The sequence below is a fragment of the Cajanus cajan genome, chromosome 6 (assembly GCF_000230855.2).
Source record: "Cajanus cajan strain Asha chromosome 6, NIPB_CcT2T_4, whole genome shotgun sequence".
Lineage (NCBI taxonomy): Eukaryota > Viridiplantae > Streptophyta > Magnoliopsida > Fabales > Fabaceae > Cajanus > Cajanus cajan.
In genome coordinates this window covers 6,440,386-6,463,032 of record NC_138522.1, presented here as the reverse complement: position 1 = coordinate 6,463,032, position 22,647 = coordinate 6,440,386, and the positions used below count along the sequence as shown (strand labels likewise).

The following is a 22,647-nucleotide window of genomic DNA, read 5'->3' as shown; positions in this document are numbered from 1 at the left end:
CAAGAGACTTTGTTGTAGGAGACCTCGTTTTGAAGCGTGCTCAGCTAACACAAATGAGGAACAAGTTGTCACATAAGTGGGTCGGCCCTTACAAAGTTGATGATGTAGTCGGCAAAGGGGCTTACCGACTTAGAACCCTGGATGGAGGGATGATACCGAGAACTTGGAACGCGGCCAACTTACGCTTCTATTATAGCTAGTCTTTCTTTCCATTTTTAGTAGGTGCACTCTTTTCCTAACTCAGTATTTTTTCCCCGTAAAAATAAGAGGGGTTTTTGCTGAGAAGGTTTTTAACGAGGCACCACTTTTTCAATTTTTAATAAATATCATCCCAGGACTTCTTTCATGACTTTTAACGTGTGTTATCTTAAAGGGACAAAACTCGTGATTGTCGGCAAAAGTCCGACTGGGCGAGTATAAATAACTCGAAGACAAAACTCGTGATTGTCGGCAAAAGTCCGACTGGGCGAGTATAAATAACTCGAAGACTGAAACTCGTGATTGTCGGCAAAAGTCCGACTGGGCGAGTATAAAAAACTCGAAGACAAAACTCGTGATTGTCGGCAAAAGTTCGACTGGACGAGTATAAATAACTCGAAGACAAAACTCGTGATTGTCGGCAAAAGTCCGACTGGGCGAGTATAAATAACTCGAAGACAAAACTCGCGATTTCTTATGAATGAGATGGAATTTTAAAACTTGATGCATGTTATTTCTCTTTCCAGTCGGAATATTGGCGATTAAGCACAGCCGAGTCGGGGTAATGACGATTCCTCTATTTGAATTTTAATTATTTGAACAATTCTCATCCATTATTCGATTCGAAATTTGGATGACTGCTTAGGCTAATGCCTCACTTTTTAGAAAATTTTCTGGTATGACATATGAATCAGAATTTTACCGAATGGATTCAAGAAGTTCCAATTTTAACTTGGAAAATTTTCTAATATGACGTATGAATCGGAATTTTACCGACTTGGATTCACGAAGTTCCAATTTTAATTTGGAAAATTTTCTAGATTGTCATATGAATTGGAACTTTACCGAATGGTTTCAAGAAGTTCCAATTTTAACTTAGAACATTTTCTAGTATGACGTATTAATTGGAATTTTACCGACTTGGATTCGGGAAGTTCTAATTTTAATTTGAAAAATTTTCTAGATTTTCATATGAATCGGAACTTTACCGAATGGTTTCAAGAAGTTCCAATTTTAACTTAGAACATTTTCTAGTATGACGTATTAATCGGAATTTTACCGACTGGATTCGCGAAGTTCCAATTTTAACTTAGAAAATTTTCTAGTATGACTTATGGTTCGGAATTTTACCGACTTGGATTCGCGAAGTTCCAATTTTAACTGGGAAAATTTTCTAATATGCCATAGATCGGAATTTTACCGACTTGGAATCGCGAAGTTCCAATTTTAACTTGGAAAATTTTCTAGTATGACGTATGAATCGGAATTTTACCGACTTGGATTCGCGAAGTTCCAATTTTAATTTGGAAAATTTTCTAGATTGTCATATGAATCGGAATTTTACCGACTGGTTTCATAAAGTTTCATTTTTTAACTTAGAATTTTTTAGCCTTGATACACGAATGGGAATTAAACCGATTAACTTAGAAATATTTTATGCTATCCACATGAGGCGGAATTTGACCGACTATCTGCACAGATTTTTTGTACTTGGAACAATTTTCCACTCTCTTGAAGTCGGAATTTGGGCGAGTTGATTCTTTTTAACAAAATTCCTCATTTAGGCGACTTAGCTTTGGAAAACGCTCCTTTTTAACTTAGAAAATTTGTCTCAGTTCTTTTGATCAATTCAAGAGCTCAACAATAAACACTGCGACAAGGAACATAAGCAAGACTTAGGGAAAGAAACACCGAATTTTAGAAGATACCAAAGTCAAACAGTTACACGTTTACACCTAGAAAATTAAGACTAGAACACAAAACATAGGTAGAAACTTATACAAAAGCAAGAAGGTTGCAAAGTTAAACTCAGTCGTCCTCCAGGGGGTCTACGAGCTGCCCATCTATGACTTCTTTGAAATATCCAATGCCCTCGAGGTCGATATCAGCATGGAGAAATTTTACTTGGCTCGTGGCTGCATCGAAACCTTGAGTGAATTTCCTCAAAGAATCCATTTTGACCGCTTGTAGATCGCTTTGCAGCTTTTCCACTTCAATCTTCACTATGGACAAATCACTCTCGAAGACGTTTGCAGCATCGTCCGACTTGTCCCGTGCCAGGCGTGCCTCATCCAATTCTTTCTCCATCGCCATCTTCTCGGCGGCCCAGCTCTCTCTCTCGGCATCAAAAGTCCGACGCCCTTCCAGAAGTTTGTCCCTTTCGGAGGCCACCCATCTCAAGTCCCCTTTCATTTTGCTTAATTCTCCCTCCAACGAGTTGAGCTTCTTTCCTTGAAGCTTGAGGTCCCTAGCCATCTCACGAACATTGTCTTCATTAATCAAGGAAAGGGCAGAAAGCCTGTTCATCAAGGACTCAACTCCCTTGGCAATGGAAAAGGCGCTTATCTTTTCCAAGTCATCTTTGTCTCCAGCCAACAGGTCGATCTCATGAATATGGGCAGAATGATTAAATTTTTCATCCCAGAAAGATAAAGCCTTACCACGATCGGCCCCGAGATCCATAGGGTCCCAGTTATCCCCAAGGCACATGCTCAAAGTCCGTTCAGTGGATTGCACTTCATCCTCGCCCTTATCTCCCTCGGCAGCTACTAGCGTTTCCAGGTTCACCACCGAGATAGGCTTGTCGGCTTCTCGGCGACGCTTGTGGGACGTCTCGGCCACACTTTTGATCAAGGGAGTCGGCCTATCGGCAGTAACGACCTTCTCGGTCGCCGACCCCTCTAACCCGGCGACCTGGAAAGCCTTCTGTTGCTTCCAAAACTTTGCCATCTCCTGATTGCCCCGACCCGACACCCCACTCACGGACATCCAACTACTACGTTTAGAAGACCGACCTTCAAAAAAGTAAAAGAAACCGTTGGTGGTCGGAGTTATACCGAGCCCAAGACACAAAACCTCGAAGCCCCTGACAAAGGCCCAGCTGTTTGGGTGGAACTGGGTCGGGGCAACATTCAAACTCTAGAGAACTCCTTTTTCACACTTAGTAAGGGGCCACCTAACCCTAAGTTTGGTAATGAGAGTGGCGTAACAAAAAGTGAAACGCTCAGAAGTCGAACTCACGCACACAGGCTCCATATCTACACAAGGTTCACACACTAAGACGTCCTCGGGGCCTCGTGACACTACGTGTTCTCTGTTAAAACTCTCCATTATAGGCCAGGAATTTATGGAGGACTCACACCTCAATACATCATCCTTCACCCACTCATAAATCTCCCTATAATTTACGGACTCCATGCTTTAAAAAGACCCAAATTTCTTAAACAACCAGAAAACTTAGACACAAACGCGATAAAGTAGGTAGGCGTACCTAAAGGCTCACAAACACCTCTTCCCCACTCAAAGCTGCCACAAGAACCACCGTGAACCACCGTGAGAAGACGCAGAAAAGGGAGAAAACTCGTCGGAGACGAAGAACAGAAAGGAGAAGAAATGGGGGGAAAAACACCTGCCCTTCACCAAGGGCATGTATTTATAGATTTGAAAGGGCGCGCGGGAGAGGGGGATAACGCGCGTGAAGTGCCACCCCCCTGTGACCCCAAGGGCTCCACACACTCAAGTCATACGAAACGCACGACACGTGGCACAGTAATTATGTGCCTACTGCGATGACGGCGCTACAATAAATGGGTGTTGCTTCAAGGGTAAGGTGAAGAGACAAGGTATACGTGACTTTTCGTCTGCAACACTCTGAGGCCCACCGTCAACCATATCGGTCGACCCCCGACACGTAATCTCGGCCTATTTCCGATGCCGTTAAGAGGTATAGTTGCTTTAGCCTTTTCGCCTCATAGGCTCAAGGCTGGATGGCAAGTGTACCGTCTCAGCCGATTCCCGACACGTATCTCGGCCTATTTCCGATGTCGTTAAGATGTATAGTTGCTTTAGCCTTTTCGCCTCATAGGCTCAAGGCTGGAAGGCAAGTGTACCGTCTCGGCCGATTCCCAACAAGTATCTCGGCCTATTTCCGATGCCGTTAAGATGTGTAGTTGCTTTAGCCTTTTCGCCTCATAGGCTCAAGGCTGGAAGGCAAGTGTACCGTCTCGGCCGATCCTCGACACGTAGTCTCGGCCTATCTCCAATGCCGTTAAGAGGTATAGTTGCTTTAGCCTTTTCGCCTCATAGGCTCAAGGCTGGAACGCAAGTGTACCGTCTCGGCCGATTCCCGATTTGGCCTACTGTACTGTCTCGGCCGATTCCCGATTTTGCCTACTTTCACAATGGGATCGGGATCCGACCTCACTCTCTCCTGAACCAGATCGGCCCTGTTCCGATCCCCCCCACCTTTAAGACCCTCTCGGCTAATACCCGACCACTCCCTCGATGTTGGTATGGTCGGTCGAAAACTGATCAAAGATCCTCGCGTTAGCCAAGTGTTATCCAAATAATAACAGTTAAGGAGATCCCCACATTCACGGGGCCCATGAGGCCCATGAACGAGAAAGTATAAAACCTAAAACCCTAAAGCTAAGAAGGCAGATTACACTTTTGAATGCTCTGGCTTTGAGGCTTGACCTAGAAAAAAACCCTAGTGCACCTTGTGGCCGGAACAATAATGAAGCTTCTCATTAGCAACTGCAGATAGGCTACTGATTTTGTCCTTCATGACAAAATCTCCTTTATTGTCTAGTTGAACAAATCTTTGTTGTTACTGTTGAGAATTTGGTAAATTTTTTATTTTCTTGAGTAATATTTATAAACGTTCTTATTAACATTTATAAGCAATCAAATGAATTTTGATAGATTCCTAATTAAGGATATGATTCTCACAATTATGATTTTAAGGTATGAAAAATCTTGTTGTCCATCAAACATTTTCTTATTGTATTTTAAACATTTATATTAACTTCTCTTACGAGAATTATTTTATAACATCTCTCAAATTTAACATTTCAATGACTTCATCTCACAATATTTTATATCATGATAATTCACATAATTTTTCGTTAATCAAAATTTTTTACCGGTTAAAACCTTTCATGAATAGTCCTTCCTAAAGTGAATGTTTACTTTTAGAATCAATGACTAATCCCCACAAATTAACACAACTTTTAGAAACTTTTTTAAAAGTTTACCCACCCATAAATTGTTCAAAAACCATGCACAATTAATTATAGAGTACACCATAAATTGTTCAAAAACCATGCACAATTAATTATAGAATACAGCTACAGACTCCGAAACTTTCATCCGTATCATCCTCCGAATATTAAAAAATTATTTTTTAATAAATTTATTATAAAATAATTATTTAATTTCATATTTTATAATTTAAAATATTATTTTAATTACTCGAAATGTATTTCAAAATCTCATTAAGAGATTTTATCATTTTCCTTAACTATAAAGTTCTTTTGTGATGAATTACTAAAAAGTAATGCATATTATTGGTATACATAGTACAAATTAATTTAATTAAGTCATCATCAACAGTAATATTTCACACTTATATAAATATCTAAATCTCTCTCATTCTGATGCATCTGAATTGTTACACATTGTATATTATTTATTAAATAATTTAAAAATTAATATTATATATAAAATATTAATATAATATTTTTTAAACAATTAAAAGATAAGAGTAAAAAATTGGGTGTTTATAATATATGATAAAACATCAAGAGGTGTTTATATTTTTTTAAAATATAAGTTTGAATACATTTTCTCAAGCACGGCTTAATTTTTTGTCCAAAAAAAATGTGCGTCTTATTCTTATTTTAATTTTTTAAAATTTATTAACCATGCCTTCCTTTTAGTTTTCATTTCTTTTAATTTATATATTAGATTTTTTCACAAATTCACTCCTGAATTATAAAAAAATAAAATAAAATAAAATTGAACCTTTAAGAATTTTCCTTCTTTCATTAATATTCCATTCCCTTTAACGATACACGTTTTCTTTCCATTCCATATCAAATTGAGATTTTTTATTTTAATAATAAAATTTATAATTAATTATAGTTATCTTATAGGATAATTATTAATAAATTACCATTTAAATAAAATTAGAAATTAATATATAAATAGATTAATTGAAATAGTAAAGTTTTATTAACTAAAAAATTGCAACCAGCATATGATTAGTTATTCTCCATATTAGGGTGTCCTGCTATTCTTTTATTTTGCAGAGTTTCTTTATTAACATGATGTTTCCTGTTATTCTGACTCAAAAATTCTCTCATGTTTTTATGCACATTCTCATTTAAATTAAATATGATGGAGATAGTGCTTAAGAGATTTTGTGATTATCAAGTTGAGTATCCTGTAACTATTAAACTAGCATAATAACGTGTAATTCTGGAAAATTTCATGCACTGCACAAGTCTTATTCATACGGTGACTTGTACACATTAATTTCCTTTGCAATTAAACAAATTGTACGTATGTGGATTGGGTAGATACATAACCTCGCAAAAGAACTAAATGTGTACCACAAATAATTCGCACGATTTTAAAATATTTTAAAATTGGTTTAGAGAAAATCAATTAAAAAGTGATTTGATAATATTTTTTTTTAAATAATATCACAACTTTTAAAATTAGTTAAACTTTAACTAATTTTAAAGGGTTTCTTTGGTATTATTTTGAAGATTGATTATTTAAGAAATGATTTTTTTTATATAGTATATAAAACCAGTTCTTAAATGTTTGATTATAAAAGATCTCTCTTGGTACTAGTTTTAAGATTGATTATTTAAAAATCAATTTTGTATATAGTATATAAAATCGATTCTTAGATAATCAATCTTAAATAAACTTTAACTAAATAAAGGAAGAGACATTGGTTCTTTCCTCGAGCATTTGTGTTTCCTCTCTTTCCTCTCATACCTTCTTCTCAACTCTATCATCATCCCACCTCCACCATTTTGTCTCATGTTACCTTATATCATTGGGCTTAACATAAGACATGGTGAAGCTTGTGAAGTAGGTCTCACTCTCATGATGATGACGATGGTAACAACAATGATAACATTATTGTCACCATTATCATTATCTTTATCTTTATCATTATTATTATCACTATAGTTGTCATTGTCTTTATTGTCACCACTATCGTAAACTATGATGCTGATGACATTTATGATGATAGTGATTGTGGCAGTTAATGATTGTGATGTTGATAGTTGTGAAGAGAAAATAACAATAATCTTATAAGGAAATATTTTATAATTAAATTTTAATCTTAATTGTTAATTACTTTTATCAATAATCTAAAATTTATGATTTATTCATCTCATCTTTCATAATAAAATGTATTCTCATTGAATATGTTCTCTCTCTATATATATATATTATTTATAATAAATATTGTTATAAATTATTTTATACATACCAAGAAAAATTAATAAATAAATAAATTATAATTTTATAAAATTAATCTTGTTATTAATCTTATTTACTAGAAACAAACAACTGTCTAATAAATATTATTAGAGGTATAATTAGAAAATAGGTAATTAATGTTACTTTAAAATGTTAAAATGACATTTGAGACTTAATTTTTCTTTTTATACAACAATTATTATGGGAGGAAGAGAGTATTATATAAGTTATTATATTATCTTTTATCCTCATTATAAGATATTTTATAATAGAACCACATAGACTAATATAACCAAAATAATTGTTTCAGTTGATTTTAAAAAAAAATTACAATGTATCAATTTTACTTTTATTATTTATCATTAAATTGTCATGAAAGAGGTAGAAATATCACTACCTCCATTTATTTTTACCTGTCTTTTAAGATTTTTATGATTAAACCGAGAAATGCAACAAATTTTCTTGATCTCAATATATAGAATAATTAAAATCTTTCTAATTCCAACCTTTTTTATTTCTACTCTAAAATAAATGCATACTAATTTTTCTCAATCTCACTTTCATGATATATATATATATATATATATATATATATATATATATATATATATATATATATATATATATATATATATATATATATATATATATATATAGAGAGAGAGAGAGAGAGAGAGAGAGAGAGAGAGAGAGAGAGAGAGAGAGAGAGAGAGAGAGAGAGAGAGAGGGTTCAAAATATACTAAAATATGAACACTTTGATTACTTCAAGTTGTTGTTTAATTTTAACAAAATTTGATATATATGATATATGAACTTTTAATCTAACGGTTGGATTTTCAAAATTTACATTTAATATAAAGTTATTGAGCAGTGTAACACTTAGTAAAAGTTACACCGGTATTGTTTGAATCCTCCTCATATATATATATATATATATATATATATATATATATATATATATATATATATAGAGGATTTCACTTACTCTAAGAGTAAATCTAACTAGATTTATTCTACTCAATACTCATATTATACTACAAATGTCAACGATCGAATCATTGAATTAAAAGTTCTTAATGTATATATATCAAACTTACAATTTTTAAAAAAAAATTAAGAACTATTTGATACTCTATTTTTTATTAATTCAAACTAACAAATAAGTGTAAAATAAAATAAACTTGTATTTCTTCATATTTGGTGACATTATGATGTCAAATTAATAAAATGATACCTTCAATATATATATTTTTTATAAAATATAAATTCAACTGATCTAATCATAATCATATTACACTTATGATTATACATATCAAATTTTAAATGATTTAAATTTTTCTAAATATGTTATCTAATAATATATATATATATATAATATAATTTTACACATTAAAATAAATTGATTTTATAATTGATTTTATGAACTCCTAAATAACATTAGAATTGTATGTAACTTTTTGTATTTAATCTTATTAGTAATATTATCACATACAACTAAGGATGTCGACAGGACGAGGCAGGTACAAGTAATAGTTCCTCGCTTAGGGTTTAGGATAATAGTTCATTGCTACCCTCTCCATTGATAAATATTTTCCCTTACCTGTTTCCATATCTGTGTAAGTATTTGTTAAGTAGATACCCATATTTTTTTTTAATATTCACGGATATCCATGGGTACCAATAGATATTTACTTAAAAAAATTAAAAATATTTTAAATATACATTTTAGTTATTTATAACCTTTTTTTTCTTTTAAAAGTTATAAAAATTTGTAAAGAAAAATAATTTGAAGATTATAACTAAATAAAATCTGCATAAAAAGTTTGAAGATAATAAAATTAAAATTCAAGTATTTTTTACAATTATACTAATAACAATAAGTGAATTTATAAAGTAAATTTTAAGCGTTCAATCATAATAGTTTAAAATTTAAATAATAATTGTTAAAATAAAATATTTTGATTACACATAAATCGAAATAAAAGATAATAAGATAGAGTACTTAATTATTATAAGTCCAAACAAAATTCAAATAAAATCAGGTTCATACAAGTTCAAATAAAATTTATACAAGTCTAAATAAATTAAATATTAACAGGTATGAATACTATGATACCCGTACCCTTCCCATTAACATCCGAATATTAAAAATATCTATACCTATTAATTATGGATACTCATTTACAATATTCATTTTTTATCGTTGTAGATTTTATCTACAAATATCAATAAGTATGAATTTTTTTAACATTCCTACATATAATAGTCAAATTATTTAAATTTACATTCTATAAAAAAATTATTAAAAATATCATTTCATTACTTTAACACCATAATAATAATCTTGACCCACATACATAAACACCGGTTGGTTTCCCCATTAACTATTCCGTAATTTTTTTTTTTTTAAAAATGAGATAATGTGATAATAAATAAGAATTTATTAGTTCAACTTTATATTTGTTACGCATTAAGATTAAAGATATGTGTGTGTGAAAGAGTAATAATGTAAAGTAACAAAAATTAGTTCAAATCCTAGCTGGTTAAAAAAACTATGCACAATTAAATAAATATTAGTAGCATGCTTTCAGAATATTTACTATTAATTAAAATTTGTTGAAAATCGTAAAATTTTTGTAGATTTCACTATTTTTTTTATTATAAATTGTGTGGGTTTCACTCTTTAATTATTTAATACATCTCACTCACATATAAAAGAGTGTTAAAATGAGTATATATTAATATAGTATGTTACTAGTTTTTTTTTTCTATTCATTTATATTGAGTCATTTTGTTTAAAGTAAAAAATAATAATTATAAAAAAGTGTTTTTGAATTTTTTTTTAAGAAGCTGATATGAGTTGATGTTAAAGAAAACAAAAGATTACTTATTTTAAAATAATTAATTTAAACAAATGCATAAATTATTTTTTTTTAATGTTAATGTTTATTTTATTAAATTTTTTTAGAAACAAGTATAAATAAATTGGCCCATATGCTTGATTAATTAAAGACAAACAGATAATCAATATGCATTTCCTTTTATTTAATTAAAATAAAAATAATAAAAACAAGAGAAAAAATACTTAGTAAAACAAACCATCATTCTATTTTTTTTTATTAAACATCCTTACTTTTATTTTCCTGCCATTAAAACAAACAGAATATGTTTGAGATTATCTCAATCATGAGTATTGCCTTATAACTCATGAGGAAAAAAAATACTAATCACAGGCTAACACCACATTTTGCCATTTCTCAATTATTTTGTGATTTTATACCTAGGGAACCTAGCAATCCTCTAAACAGGCATGCACAGCAGGATCCCACTCACACTATCCAAAACCTTGTTGATCTATAGTTCTACATTACATAAAACTTCTCTCTATAAGATATAATCAATATATCAAAAACGATAAAGCATGGCACTATACATAGCCCTGTATGTGAACATATATGAAACTTATGATACAGTACTATATCACAGGAATCAGGATTATTATTTTAAGGTTCCTCAGGTCTAGTTTCCTCATCCCTCTTCCTCTTTGGCAGTGCCAAGGAAGACATGGCTTTAGCCAAGGCCACTTTCCTCACTAGTACTTTCCACCTTGCGTCATCTTTTCTGTTCTCTTCCTCCTTTTTCATTCGAATTTGCCTGCAGTTCAAACACCAAGGTTAACCTACACCGCTAAATTAATAAATAATACTATAGACTAGGTAAGGCAAGATAATCATAAGATTAAAAGAAACCAAGACAGTGACAACATAGCAAATTAGATTCACCATAGAATGCTAGTTAAATTAGACAATTTGGATTGAATGTTACAACTTAGAAAACATGATGTGGAAGATAAGAACGAGATTATTAATTAATTTGCAGAGTAAATAGTAATACTAGCTAGTGGTTTAGTTCTCAACTTGTCCCACTAGCGCAGGTGATCGACAAAGACCTACTTGTTTGTTCTATTATTGCTTCTTTTTTAATGACAATTGAAAGATGCATGATGTACATTATCATATAATTAACCAAGGTTTATAATAATCTTTTGTTGTGGCTATTGAGGAGGGGACCTCTCACAGTCACTGATGCACGCATGTTTGGCATGTTCCCGGCCCATAATAACTACTACTATATACCATGTTGTTATGAATTGCGTCGGTGCTTTGCTTTGATTTGTGCAAAGAACACAAAAGCCATAAGACAACAACCTCGATCATAGTTATTAAACCTCCTATTGTAGTTGTGGAGATAACGTATAAGACAATATCCCTTGATTGACATTTGTCGCAGAATATATGAGGGACGATCGAACTATAATAGGAGTAAGGAACGTAATCGAACTATAATAGGAGTAAGGAACGTAAGAAGCAACCCACAGAGAATGCGGAAATTAACATTGATACAGAGATTAATTTTTCAATAAAAATCATTTATAGAATTTAAAAAAATAAAAAGAAGAAATTTAATTTGTCTCTCAAATTAGTTTATTAATTAAAAGTTAATTTGTAAAAATTTTCTCATTTAATTTTTCAAAAACTTATTTTAACTTGTAGACATAAATTAATTTTGACTTATAAATTTTTTTTAATGCATTCACAAAAGAAAATTATTCAAAATACCAAAAGCTTAATGTCAAATTCATTTCATAATAGTTATATTATTTATACCATAATTTAAACTACTTTTATAATATTACTTTTTCCCTTGTCCCTCCATCTCACATCACTTATCTTAGTTTGCACCTTTTTCTCTTTTCTATTTATTTTTTTGATTTTCTTATATACTAAATTTTTTTAATAAAATTCACATACAAATATAGTTTCTCTTTATTATAATACTCCTACAACAAGAAGACACAAAGTGGGCGTCCGGTAAAAGGATTTTTTTTTTTATGTTCAGAAATTGCAATTCTTGAAAATAAAAAATTATAGGAATTAAGAATTATGATTCTCAGAAATAATTTAAAAAACTATGTATTTATAAATATATTTAAGAATATTTATATATGTTATTTGGTAATAAAATAGTTTTACTAAACTGTATTAAATAAATAAATAAATAAATAAAAGTTAAGTGACATTTTTATAGCAATAAATTTTTCCATTTAATTTAAAAATATTATATTCATCCCCCCAATAACAACAATTATGCAAATATCATTTTTCATAAATAATGTTACTTTTTAAATAATAAATTAAACATTTAAAAACTAACATTTTTTAACTTCAGATTTATTGAAAAATAAAAACTTTATATGTATCAAAACTCCCATGAATAAATAATAAGCAAAATTTTCAACTTGGTTTATCATATGAGAAAAAAAAGACTAAATTTCCTTTGCTAACCACAATCTCTAATAATTAAGAAGGTATTTTGTAGGGGGATTCTTCTAAGTTTATAAGGAATCTTAAATTGTTGTGTTTGGTATAACAATTTTAAAATTATTATGAAGAATCTAACTCTCTCAACAAACATTTTTTAATTTTTTTACTAAAATTTTCGTATGGGGGAATGGGAGATGATGGGAATCCAAGATTCTCATGAAAGAGGAAAGTCTTTTCTTTTATAATCATGTCTTTTATTTTCAAGAATATTTTAAACATACAAAATATATTTATGGTATTTTTGGCAAACATATCTATCTTCTAAGAAATATAATTTTCAGGAAATATACGATACCCGAATAAAATAAAATAATAAAATAAAGTTTTAACATACCAAAACGAAACACCCTCAAGTATATATAATCTAAAATTAAAGGTCTTGTAGAGACCAAAACATGTGTGTGTTTGTTTTATTGTTAAAATTTTACAAATGTGATAGAAATAATTACTTGGTGTTTTGGAAAGTATGTGTTTTTGTTAAAAAAAGGGTTTTTCAAATACGCCCAACTCAGGCTATATGACTGACTTATTATATCTGTGACTCAGGCACAACTAAGAACTTCTAGTTACCAAAATAAAATGAACCACATACAGGAAGAATAAAATATTCAGAACTAAGCAGATTTGTTTTGATTTTGAATATGGATATGAATTGGCATGTGATTAGAACAAGTGTAGAAGTAGAACAACACCTTCGCATCTGGTTTTCGTAAACTTGTTATGTTTGGTAAAAACTGAAGGCACTCTAAAAATTAGGACACAGAGAGGGAAAAAAAAAAAATCACAAAGAGAAAATATAATAATAAATATGAAAAATGATAAATAAAAATGTAGAGAAAGAAGGACCTGCAAAGAGGAACCTTGCATGAATGTTGGCATAGGCAAATAGAAGAGTGGAGTCTAAAGAGCTGCCACATGCGCTTACACCGCAAACACCCTCCCTTCACCCTCCTCTGGCACGTTCCAAAGTGCCGAATCAGCACCTGAACACCCTCGCACGTGCCGAACTTCTTACACGGTCCTCTCCCTCGCCCACCCTCCACATCGCACGGCCGCACGTGCGTGCACCCCTCCGTGCAAATGTGCTCCAAACACTCCATCGCCTCGCTCAGCTCCGCGTACACCCTCTCCTCCTCCCTCCGCTTCCTCGATTTCCTCTTCCTCTGTATAGTGTTCATAACACTAATTAAGATTTAAGACAATTAACTATATATGATGGATGATTGATGTTGTTAATGTTAATGTAAACTTGGTACCTTTTCGTGTTCGTCCATGAAGCGGAGAATCTCGAGTTCCAGCCACGGGTCGTGGGTTTGGAGAAACTTCCACCCCTCTGTTTCCCTCACGGATTTGAAATGACTCGCGAGAAGCTTGGCGCACTTGAGGTAAAGATCGGGTGCGTCGCAGAGCCTCGCCAGTTCCAACACGTCCACCACGTTCTCCGTGCTCACGCGCTTCCCCAGTCCTTCCACGCACCTCTGCTTCAAAACCCTCACCAAATACACGTGCGACAACGCTAGAAGGTGCATTCCGTACTTCTCCATCTCCATCTCCATCTCCTCCTCCTCCCTGCACCTGCACCTGCACCTGCACCTGCACGCACCCTATCAATCCCCATTTCCCCAACTAACTCACTCACTAACTAACTAATTAATAACTACCCACAACCACAACGAACCTGGACGAGTACAGAAACTCTACGAACGCCGTCACGGCGCCGTCTGGGACGCCCTGGATTTTAACGGCTCCCTTCCACGTTATCACGTTTCCTAGAACTGGGGATGCCGAAGCCTTCCCACCCAATGAAATACAAAATTAGTTAAGCCTAATTATGAAATTATGAGATTAGAATTTGGAAATTAGTTAACTAGATGAAAATTTCGAATTTTGAAGAAACAAAAAAGGGACAGTACCAAAATGGATGCGTGCACTGGGATGCGCTTCCCACTGGGAGTGTATAAATAAATGTCGGGTTCAGATAAATCTTGGGTGATCGGAGAAACGTATGCGTCCATGAAAATGAATTAATTGATTGAGTTGATCGAGAGTGATCCAAGGTTTGGTTTAGGAGTTACGAGGAAGACGATGATTTGGTTGTACAGGCCAATTCGTTAAGAAGTATCATGAGAGTAAGTAAACTATGAAGTATAAACCCCAAGAGATGGACGATCCACCACGATGCAAACAAGGTATTTCTTTCACCTTTTTTTTTTTAGTTTAAAAACATATTAAACTTTTCGAATCCTGCCTTGTGTATGCAGCCGCGTTAAATCTTGGGGCCAGCTATCCCACCCTTTGAGGTGCCTCCAACGTAGCGAGGAGATTAGTCACTGCTGTCGGCGGTGGATACTCCAGGAACGAACCTAAAAAAAATGAATCTTTAATTGAGTAAATAATAAATAATAATTTATAATGTAAAATATAAAAATAATTAATTAATATGATTTAATAAATATTAATTGTCAGAAATAGTACCAATAATTGGACTTTATCTTTTTAAATAATCTTTTAGTCAAGTAATGTAAATGAAAAAAAAAACTTAATTAAAAGAATTTATTATAGACTAAAGAGAAAAGGTTAAATTTTCTGTTTCGTCAAAAAGAGAGGAAAAAATGGATTTTAATGGAGAGGGAAATTTCTTTTCTTATTGACAATTAGGTGAGACTTAAAAAATTAATCTATTTTTATAATTTTAAATTTAAAAGTACAAGTAAAGATATTTCAAATATTATATTAAAAATATTTTAAACCTTTTTTCTTCACTCTCCTCCAAATTCACTAATGTTGAAGGCGAATTAAAATTAGAATGAGATATTTTGTTCTCCTCTTTTTCCGAAAATTGAATCAAACAAAAAAAATTTATAAGAATTTCTTTCCTTTTTTTTTTCTTTCTTACCGAACACTATGTAAAGATTGAATTAATTAATGGCCTATTTAAACTAATTTATTCATGAACACTTATACGAGAAGAAATTAAGAAGAAAAGAATGAAATAACTTTCTCCAAATATTAAATTTAATTTATTCATAAGCTAATTAATTTATTGAACTCATATTATCTTCTTTAAAATATATTTTTAATTTATGTATAATCAAATTTTAACTTATAAAAAAATTCATTTTTCTCTTAAAATTTCTTAAGGGGAAGTTTGTCTAAAGGATGAAAAAAAAAAAGTTTAACTTAACTTGGATGTATTTAGAATTGACAAAACAAATCAACCCAACTCGATATGATGTGGTTTTTATGTAAGTCATGTTTTCTTTGATTTAGTATTAGGTCACTTTATATTTTAATATTTCTATATGTATTTAAAAGAAAATATTAAAAAAATCAATCAAATAAGTTTGATATCTTTTAGATATAATTTTTACACCTGTCATGACCTATTGTCCTAGTCTTTTTGGGCCTTCAAATAAATAATCCAACTTGATTTGATGTCCAAATTAATTTTAATTCCTTTAAATGTATTTTTATTCATGCTTTTTCACATTATGAATCCAATTCTCACTAACCTAATTTTAAGGCTAAAAACCTAATTTGGTCCCTTATAATAATTTTTTGTTTCAATTTAGTCCCACTTTTATTTTTGGTTTCAATTTGGTCCCAAACTAATTAATTTATTTCAATTTAGTCCCTAATAAATTAATTGGTTTCAATGTGGTCCTTCCGTCAAAATTTCTTTAACGGCGTTTGGATTTTTTCCACGTGGCAAAAAATTAAAATGTGATAATTGTAAGTAATGCTGACGTGGATTTCCAACGTGGAAAGAGTATTTTTTGTGCCAAAACCGCAAGAGAGAGAAGAGAAAACCGAGATGAGAGAAGTCTGATTCATTGGTTTGGAGATAAAGTTTTTCTTAGGGTTTTGAAGAAGAAGAAGAAGGCGCATGCATTGAAGAAGAAGAAGCGACGTTTGTGTGTTGTTCTAATCGGGTAAGTCCTTTGTTTATGGTTTTTTTTGATTAAAGGGTCTTGTTGGGTTCACTTTAGGGCTACGGGTAAGAGTGGGCCTGGGTTATGAGTTGCGTTTTGATGTTTATTGGAAAGATTTTGGTTTTGGTGTGGTCCCAAACACTGGGTTCGTTGCTTTTGGTGTGGTCCCAAACACTGGGTTCGTTGCTTTTGGTGTGGTCCCAAAGAATACGTTGGTGGCAATTTGTGGTTTATTTTGGTTCCTGTATGAATAAATCTTGTTGGAGTGGAGTGGTTTCATGTTGTTGTGTGGCCCGAAAAATGTTGTTGTGTGTTGTGCATATATTGGCCCCATTGACCCGTACATTGTTTCATAACTTGTAGTTTATGCCTTTATTCAAATAATTGTTTATATGTTATTGGTTTCAGGTATTGGAGCAAGTTAAGGTTCAAGCCAAATCCTAAATGTGATGTTTTGGTTAACAACATGAGTGAGGCATTTAACTCGGTCATTGTTGATGCTAGAGAAAAACTTATTGTTACCATGTTAGAAGACATGCGATTGTACTTGATGAACAGATGAGCTAAAAATAGGAAAAACATCACATTACATTAAGGAGATATTCTTCCTAAAATATTAAAGAAGATTGAAAAGGAAAGTAATTTCAGCAAATGGTGGATAACAAGGTATATTTCACATGGTTTGAATTGTTTAGATTAACCCATTATTGGTTTATAATGAGTTAACATATTATTTTCTGTTGGGCTGGAGAGCAAGTTTTTTGAGGTCAAAAATGTCAACTTGATAGGAGATAAATATACTATCAACTTGCAAGTGCAGGAATGCAGCTGTAGAAAATGGATGTTGACTGGGTTGCCCTACTGCCATGTTATATCATGTATGAGGTATATGAATTTGGATCCAAAGGTTTTTGTGCCAGAATATTACAAGAGGGCAACATATGAAGTTGTATATCAATCAATGATATATCCAGTAAATGGTCAGCAACTCTGGAACAAGACATGGTGCCCTGATGTTCTTCCACCACCATGTAAGAAAATGCCAGGACGCCCTAAGAAAAGAAGGAATTTGGAGCCATGGGAACTGAAGAAGGATGACACTGAATTGACAAGGAGGGGATGTAGGAGAAAGTGCAGTAGGTGCAAGAGTTTTGGCCATAACAAATCAACCTGTAAGGAAAACCCAATTCAAACACATCACCCCACCCAACCATATGAGCCCACCCAGGTATCTCACCCCACCCAACCATCTGAGCCCACCCAGGTATCTGAACCCACCCAGGTATCTCAGCCCACCCATCCAAATGAGCCCACCCAGGTATCTCAACCCACCGAGGTATCTCAACCCACACAACCATCTCAGCCCACCCAGGTATCTCAACCCACACAAGCATCTGAGGCGGCCCAACCAAGGGAGAAGTTGAAGCCTAGGAAAGCACGACCACACTGGAAACCATGACAAAGTTGAAGATTGTTGCTTGTTGGTTTTAGTGTTTAGGGTTTAAAATTTTTTGTGTTTAGACTGTATTGGTGACTTATGATGTAGCAGACTTTTGAGATTATGTTTTGCATCACAATATTAATTGGTCATCTCAACCCACACAACCATCTCAGCCCACCCAGGTATCTCAACCCACACAAGCATCTGAGGCGGCCCAACCAAGGGAGAAGTTGAAGCCTAGGAAAGCACGACCACACTGGAAACCATGACAAAGTTGAAGATTGTTGCTTGTTGGTTTTAGTGTTTAGGGTTTAAAACTTTTTGTGTTTAGACTGTATTGGTGACTTATGATGTAGCAGACTTTTGAGATTATGTTTTGCATCACAATATTAATTGGTCATCATATGACAATACTTAATGTAGGAGACTATTATTATTGTGATTTACAATAGTTGGCTACTTATATTTCAACAAATGCAATACGCTATTATTATGATCATTTTTTTATATAGTTTTTTCAAATGCAAGAATAACAGAATGCCAAACAATATGACAAAGTGTGGTAAATGAGACTATTAACTAAGTCTGGTAAATGACACTATTAACTAAGTGTGGTAATTGACAATATTAACTAAGTCCAAGCCGTAATAAAGAAACATTTTAAGTCCAACCCGTCATAATCACAAACATATTAAGTCCAACCCGTCAGAATGAGATTTACGTTAAGTCCTACCAGTGAGAATCACGGCCGTGATTTACAATCACGGCCGTGATTTACAATCACGGTCATGATTGCCTTTGTTATAAGTCACAATAAAAACATGATAAGTTCAACCCACCAGACCCGTGAGAATCACGGCCGTGATTCACAATCACGCCCGTGATTCCCTCTGTTATAAGTCACAATAAAAACATGTTAACTTCAACCCGCCAGACCCGTGAGAATCACGACCGTGATTCACAATCACGCTCGTGATTCCCTCTGTTATAAGTCACAATAAAAACATGTTAACTTCAACCTGCTAGACCCGTGAGAATCACGGTCGTGATTCACAATCACACCCGTGATTGACACGACATCAGTGACCTAAATCCTATAAATCCTAAATCCAATTTATGTTATCATTTTCTCTTGTTTAGTCTTTGAACTTTCTTAGCATATATATTTAACTCCTTCAAATTTCATACCATATGTATTAAAGTCTTTAAAATCTTAAACCTTAATATATGTATGTTTATGAATTTTGGTATGCTTTGACATTCATACTTGTTGCACTGATGGTTTTAATCTTAAAAACAAACCATTAAATTTAAACTTCAGGCAATGCTACAATACTATCATTACTAATTCTTGATAATTCCATTGCAATTAAACCAACATTACAAAAATAACCATCAACAATATTCCAAAAGGTGTCTTTAAATACAAAACACCATATTTCACTACTTCAAATAAAACACCCTTCCAAATTGAACCAAGTTGTTACAAATTACATACATTAAAACCAAATTCAACAACAACAAAAAATTACAACAATTATCAACAACTTCATCCACCATCTTATTGACTTCAAAGAACTCTGGAGATTGTTCATCTTTCTCCTCTGCCTAGCTACCAACAAATCCCTTTCATCCACATATTCCTCTAAAGACCACTTGAAAAAGTTGCATCCTTGTTGTTCAGCATCACCAAACTACAAATTTTTAAAACCAAATAAACAAAACCACAAAATCAGCAATTAGGACTAAATTAATTTAATTAATTTACATTACATACCTTGTAATTTGGACAACCCCAGAATCTTTTACCAGCATTGGTAGATGTCATTGCTGTTCGCAACACAGCAACCTCTCCGCAATAGCAATAGGGAACAAAATACCTACTACCATGACTTTCAAACCCACTTGAATTCGTGGTTCATTGGGCATGAATTCGCAGACATCCGGGACGTTTGCATTCTTCAACAATAAACCCTAACTTCAAATCCTACAAATGACAACATGGGGACAACAAAAACTAATTTATCAACAAGAAGAAGAAGAACAAGAACAACAACAACAAGAAGAAAAATAACAAAAGAAGAAGAACTGGGGGCGGACAAAGAAACCTTAAATGAGAATAATGAACAACTACCCATCCACAAAAACATAAACAAGAAGCAAAATAAAAACGTATCCACGTCCCAATCCACGTTGGCATCCGCCTGCCTATTATCAATCCACGTCAGCACCAACTGACGTCCACGTCCTCAATATTTAACGACGTTAAAGAAATTTTGACGGAAGGACCACATTGAAACCAATTAATTTATTAGGGACTAAATTGAAACCAATTAATTAGTTTGGGACCAAATTGAAACAAAAAATAAAAGTGAGACTAAATTGAAATAAAAAATTATTATAAGGGACCAAATTAGGTTTTTAGCCTAATTTTAATACAGTTAGAAAATGTTGGTACACAAAAAGTTTTTACTTTTTTGGAATTTGACATCGAGAATGTTAATTTCTCATGTTTAGTTTATTGTTTAAAAAATAAAATTCCTAAAAAAAACATTGTTTTTTGAGAATAGTTTTTAGTTTTCCACAAAAATATTTCCACAAACGAGATTAAAAATTAACTTTTTTGAGATAAAAATAAAATCTTAATATGATAAAAATGTCATATTACCTTTATTTGTTTATTTAATGCAGTAAAAATTATTTATTTTCAAGTAAGGTTTAAAAACATTCTTAAAAATATTTGTGATCAATAAAACAAATTTTCATATATACTAGGAATCATGATTTCTAGAAATCATCATTTTTAGACATGAAAAAATTTGTTGTGTACCAAAGGTACTTTTAAATGAATTTTTTTTCTCTCTCTTTAAATATATCTTTATTCATGCCTTGTCAAATTATGAGGCAAATTCTCACCAACCTCTAAGACGTTGAATTGTGTTTTAAATAATTTTTGTAAATTTTTTTTGGAGAGAGATGTTTTGCCTGTTGTATGAAATGATCCAAATAACAATTGAAGGATTTGTGTGAAAAAATAAGAAAACTTTTACAAAAATTATTTTAATAAGGATTAAAGTAATGTTTTTTTTTTATTAAATAAAGATAAAAGCAAATTAAAATGATGCATAATAATTTTTATATTTGTTCTTTTTTACTTTAATACTATATCTGGTTCTTGGTACACAATTAAGTTTCCCTAATAAATTTATATGAAAAAATTTCTAATTTAATATTGGAATGTGATATTATGCACATTAATAAATTTATATTTGATGAAAAGTGATAACTATTTATTATAAAACTGATAAAATTTAATTTAAATTTACTAGTTATATCAAAATCATTTATTTATTACTTTAATTGAATATCTTTTTCATTTTTTTTCTAGGAAAAATAAAATATATTAAAAGGGAATATAAGGAGTACTCCAACTCATAAACAGTTACAAAAAATAACCAAAATTAGTTTGATTATTTTCATATTGAGTGTGATTTTACAAGTACTAATTATTTTGATTTACAATGTTGATTTGAATGCATTGAATATAAAATTACATTGTCACATCTTAGTTTTTAGTATAAATTACATGTATTTTTCATGGGAAGTAATTTTGTTTGAGTCAACTTTATTTCCTTTATAAAAAGGCAATATTTCTCTTTTTCTTCATATCTATCTATCTATTTATTTATTTTTCTATTTATATGTTAATTGAAAATATATATTAAAGAAAGGATTCGTTTCTATGTTTGGATTTAAAAATTCTTTGAATCCAATTAATTTTAAAAAAATTCTAAATTTTTAATTTTGATTAATTCAGTACCCCTAATCCAACAAGACATGCATGGTTATTAACCTTAGTACATGTTTTGTTACTTTTCTTCATTTTTACCTTTCCTTGGGTGATGGTTTGTGCTTTGAACATAATCCTCTAAAAGTGAGCATTCATTTCTTTGCAGTTTTGTGTTCTTATTTTTCAATAATCTGTTTTGAACTTCTTTTTTTACCACTAGAAAATATTGTTATATATTCTATATATAAATGAAGAGGAGTCAAGTGAAAACTTTTTTCACGTGACATATGCTCTCACTACAAAAAAATGTGTGATTTGTGGCGGTTATTTTGCCAATTTGTGGCGGTTAAAAACCGCCACAAATGGCATTACCAGCGTCATTAATAACCGCCGGGTCCACAGTCGCCAAAAACGGTTTGTGGCGTAGATTTTGTAAACGCTGGTTTTGGGAGCCAGAAAATTCAATTACTTTGTGGCGGTTTTAAAACGCTACAAAATGCATTTTTATGTTACTTGATTGACAGTTTCTGGCGGTTTTAAACTGCCACAAAATCAATCTAAAATTTGCTTGACTCAACATTTCTGGCGGTTTTAGACCGCCACAAATAAATGAG

The 22,647-nt window shown here is 32.0% G+C and overlaps 1 protein-coding gene across 3 annotated transcripts; it reads right to left on the bottom strand.

Annotated features, from left to right (window-relative positions):
- Positions 1–10,710: 10,710 nt before the first annotated feature.
- On the bottom strand, positions 10,711–15,050 carry LOC109815469 (BTB/POZ and TAZ domain-containing protein 1). Of its 3 annotated transcripts, none has more exons than XM_083076612.1 (5): positions 14,784–15,050; positions 14,549–14,661; positions 14,127–14,463; positions 13,717–14,033; positions 10,711–11,140 (listed from the first exon to the last, which is right to left on the bottom strand). In XM_083076612.1, the coding sequence occupies exons 1-5, from the start codon at positions 14,883–14,885 to the stop codon at positions 10,990–10,992; spliced, it is 1,020 nt and encodes a 339-aa protein (XP_082932738.1). In that variant the 5' UTR covers positions 14,886–15,050; the 3' UTR covers positions 10,711–10,989. The 3 variants fall into 3 exon arrangements, with proteins under 3 accessions (XP_082932738.1, XP_020235787.2, XP_020235788.2); XM_020380198.3 differs by having other exon boundaries at positions 14,127–14,457; XM_020380199.3 differs by having other exon boundaries at positions 14,127–14,451.
- Between the last annotated feature and the right edge of the window lie 7,597 nt (positions 15,051–22,647).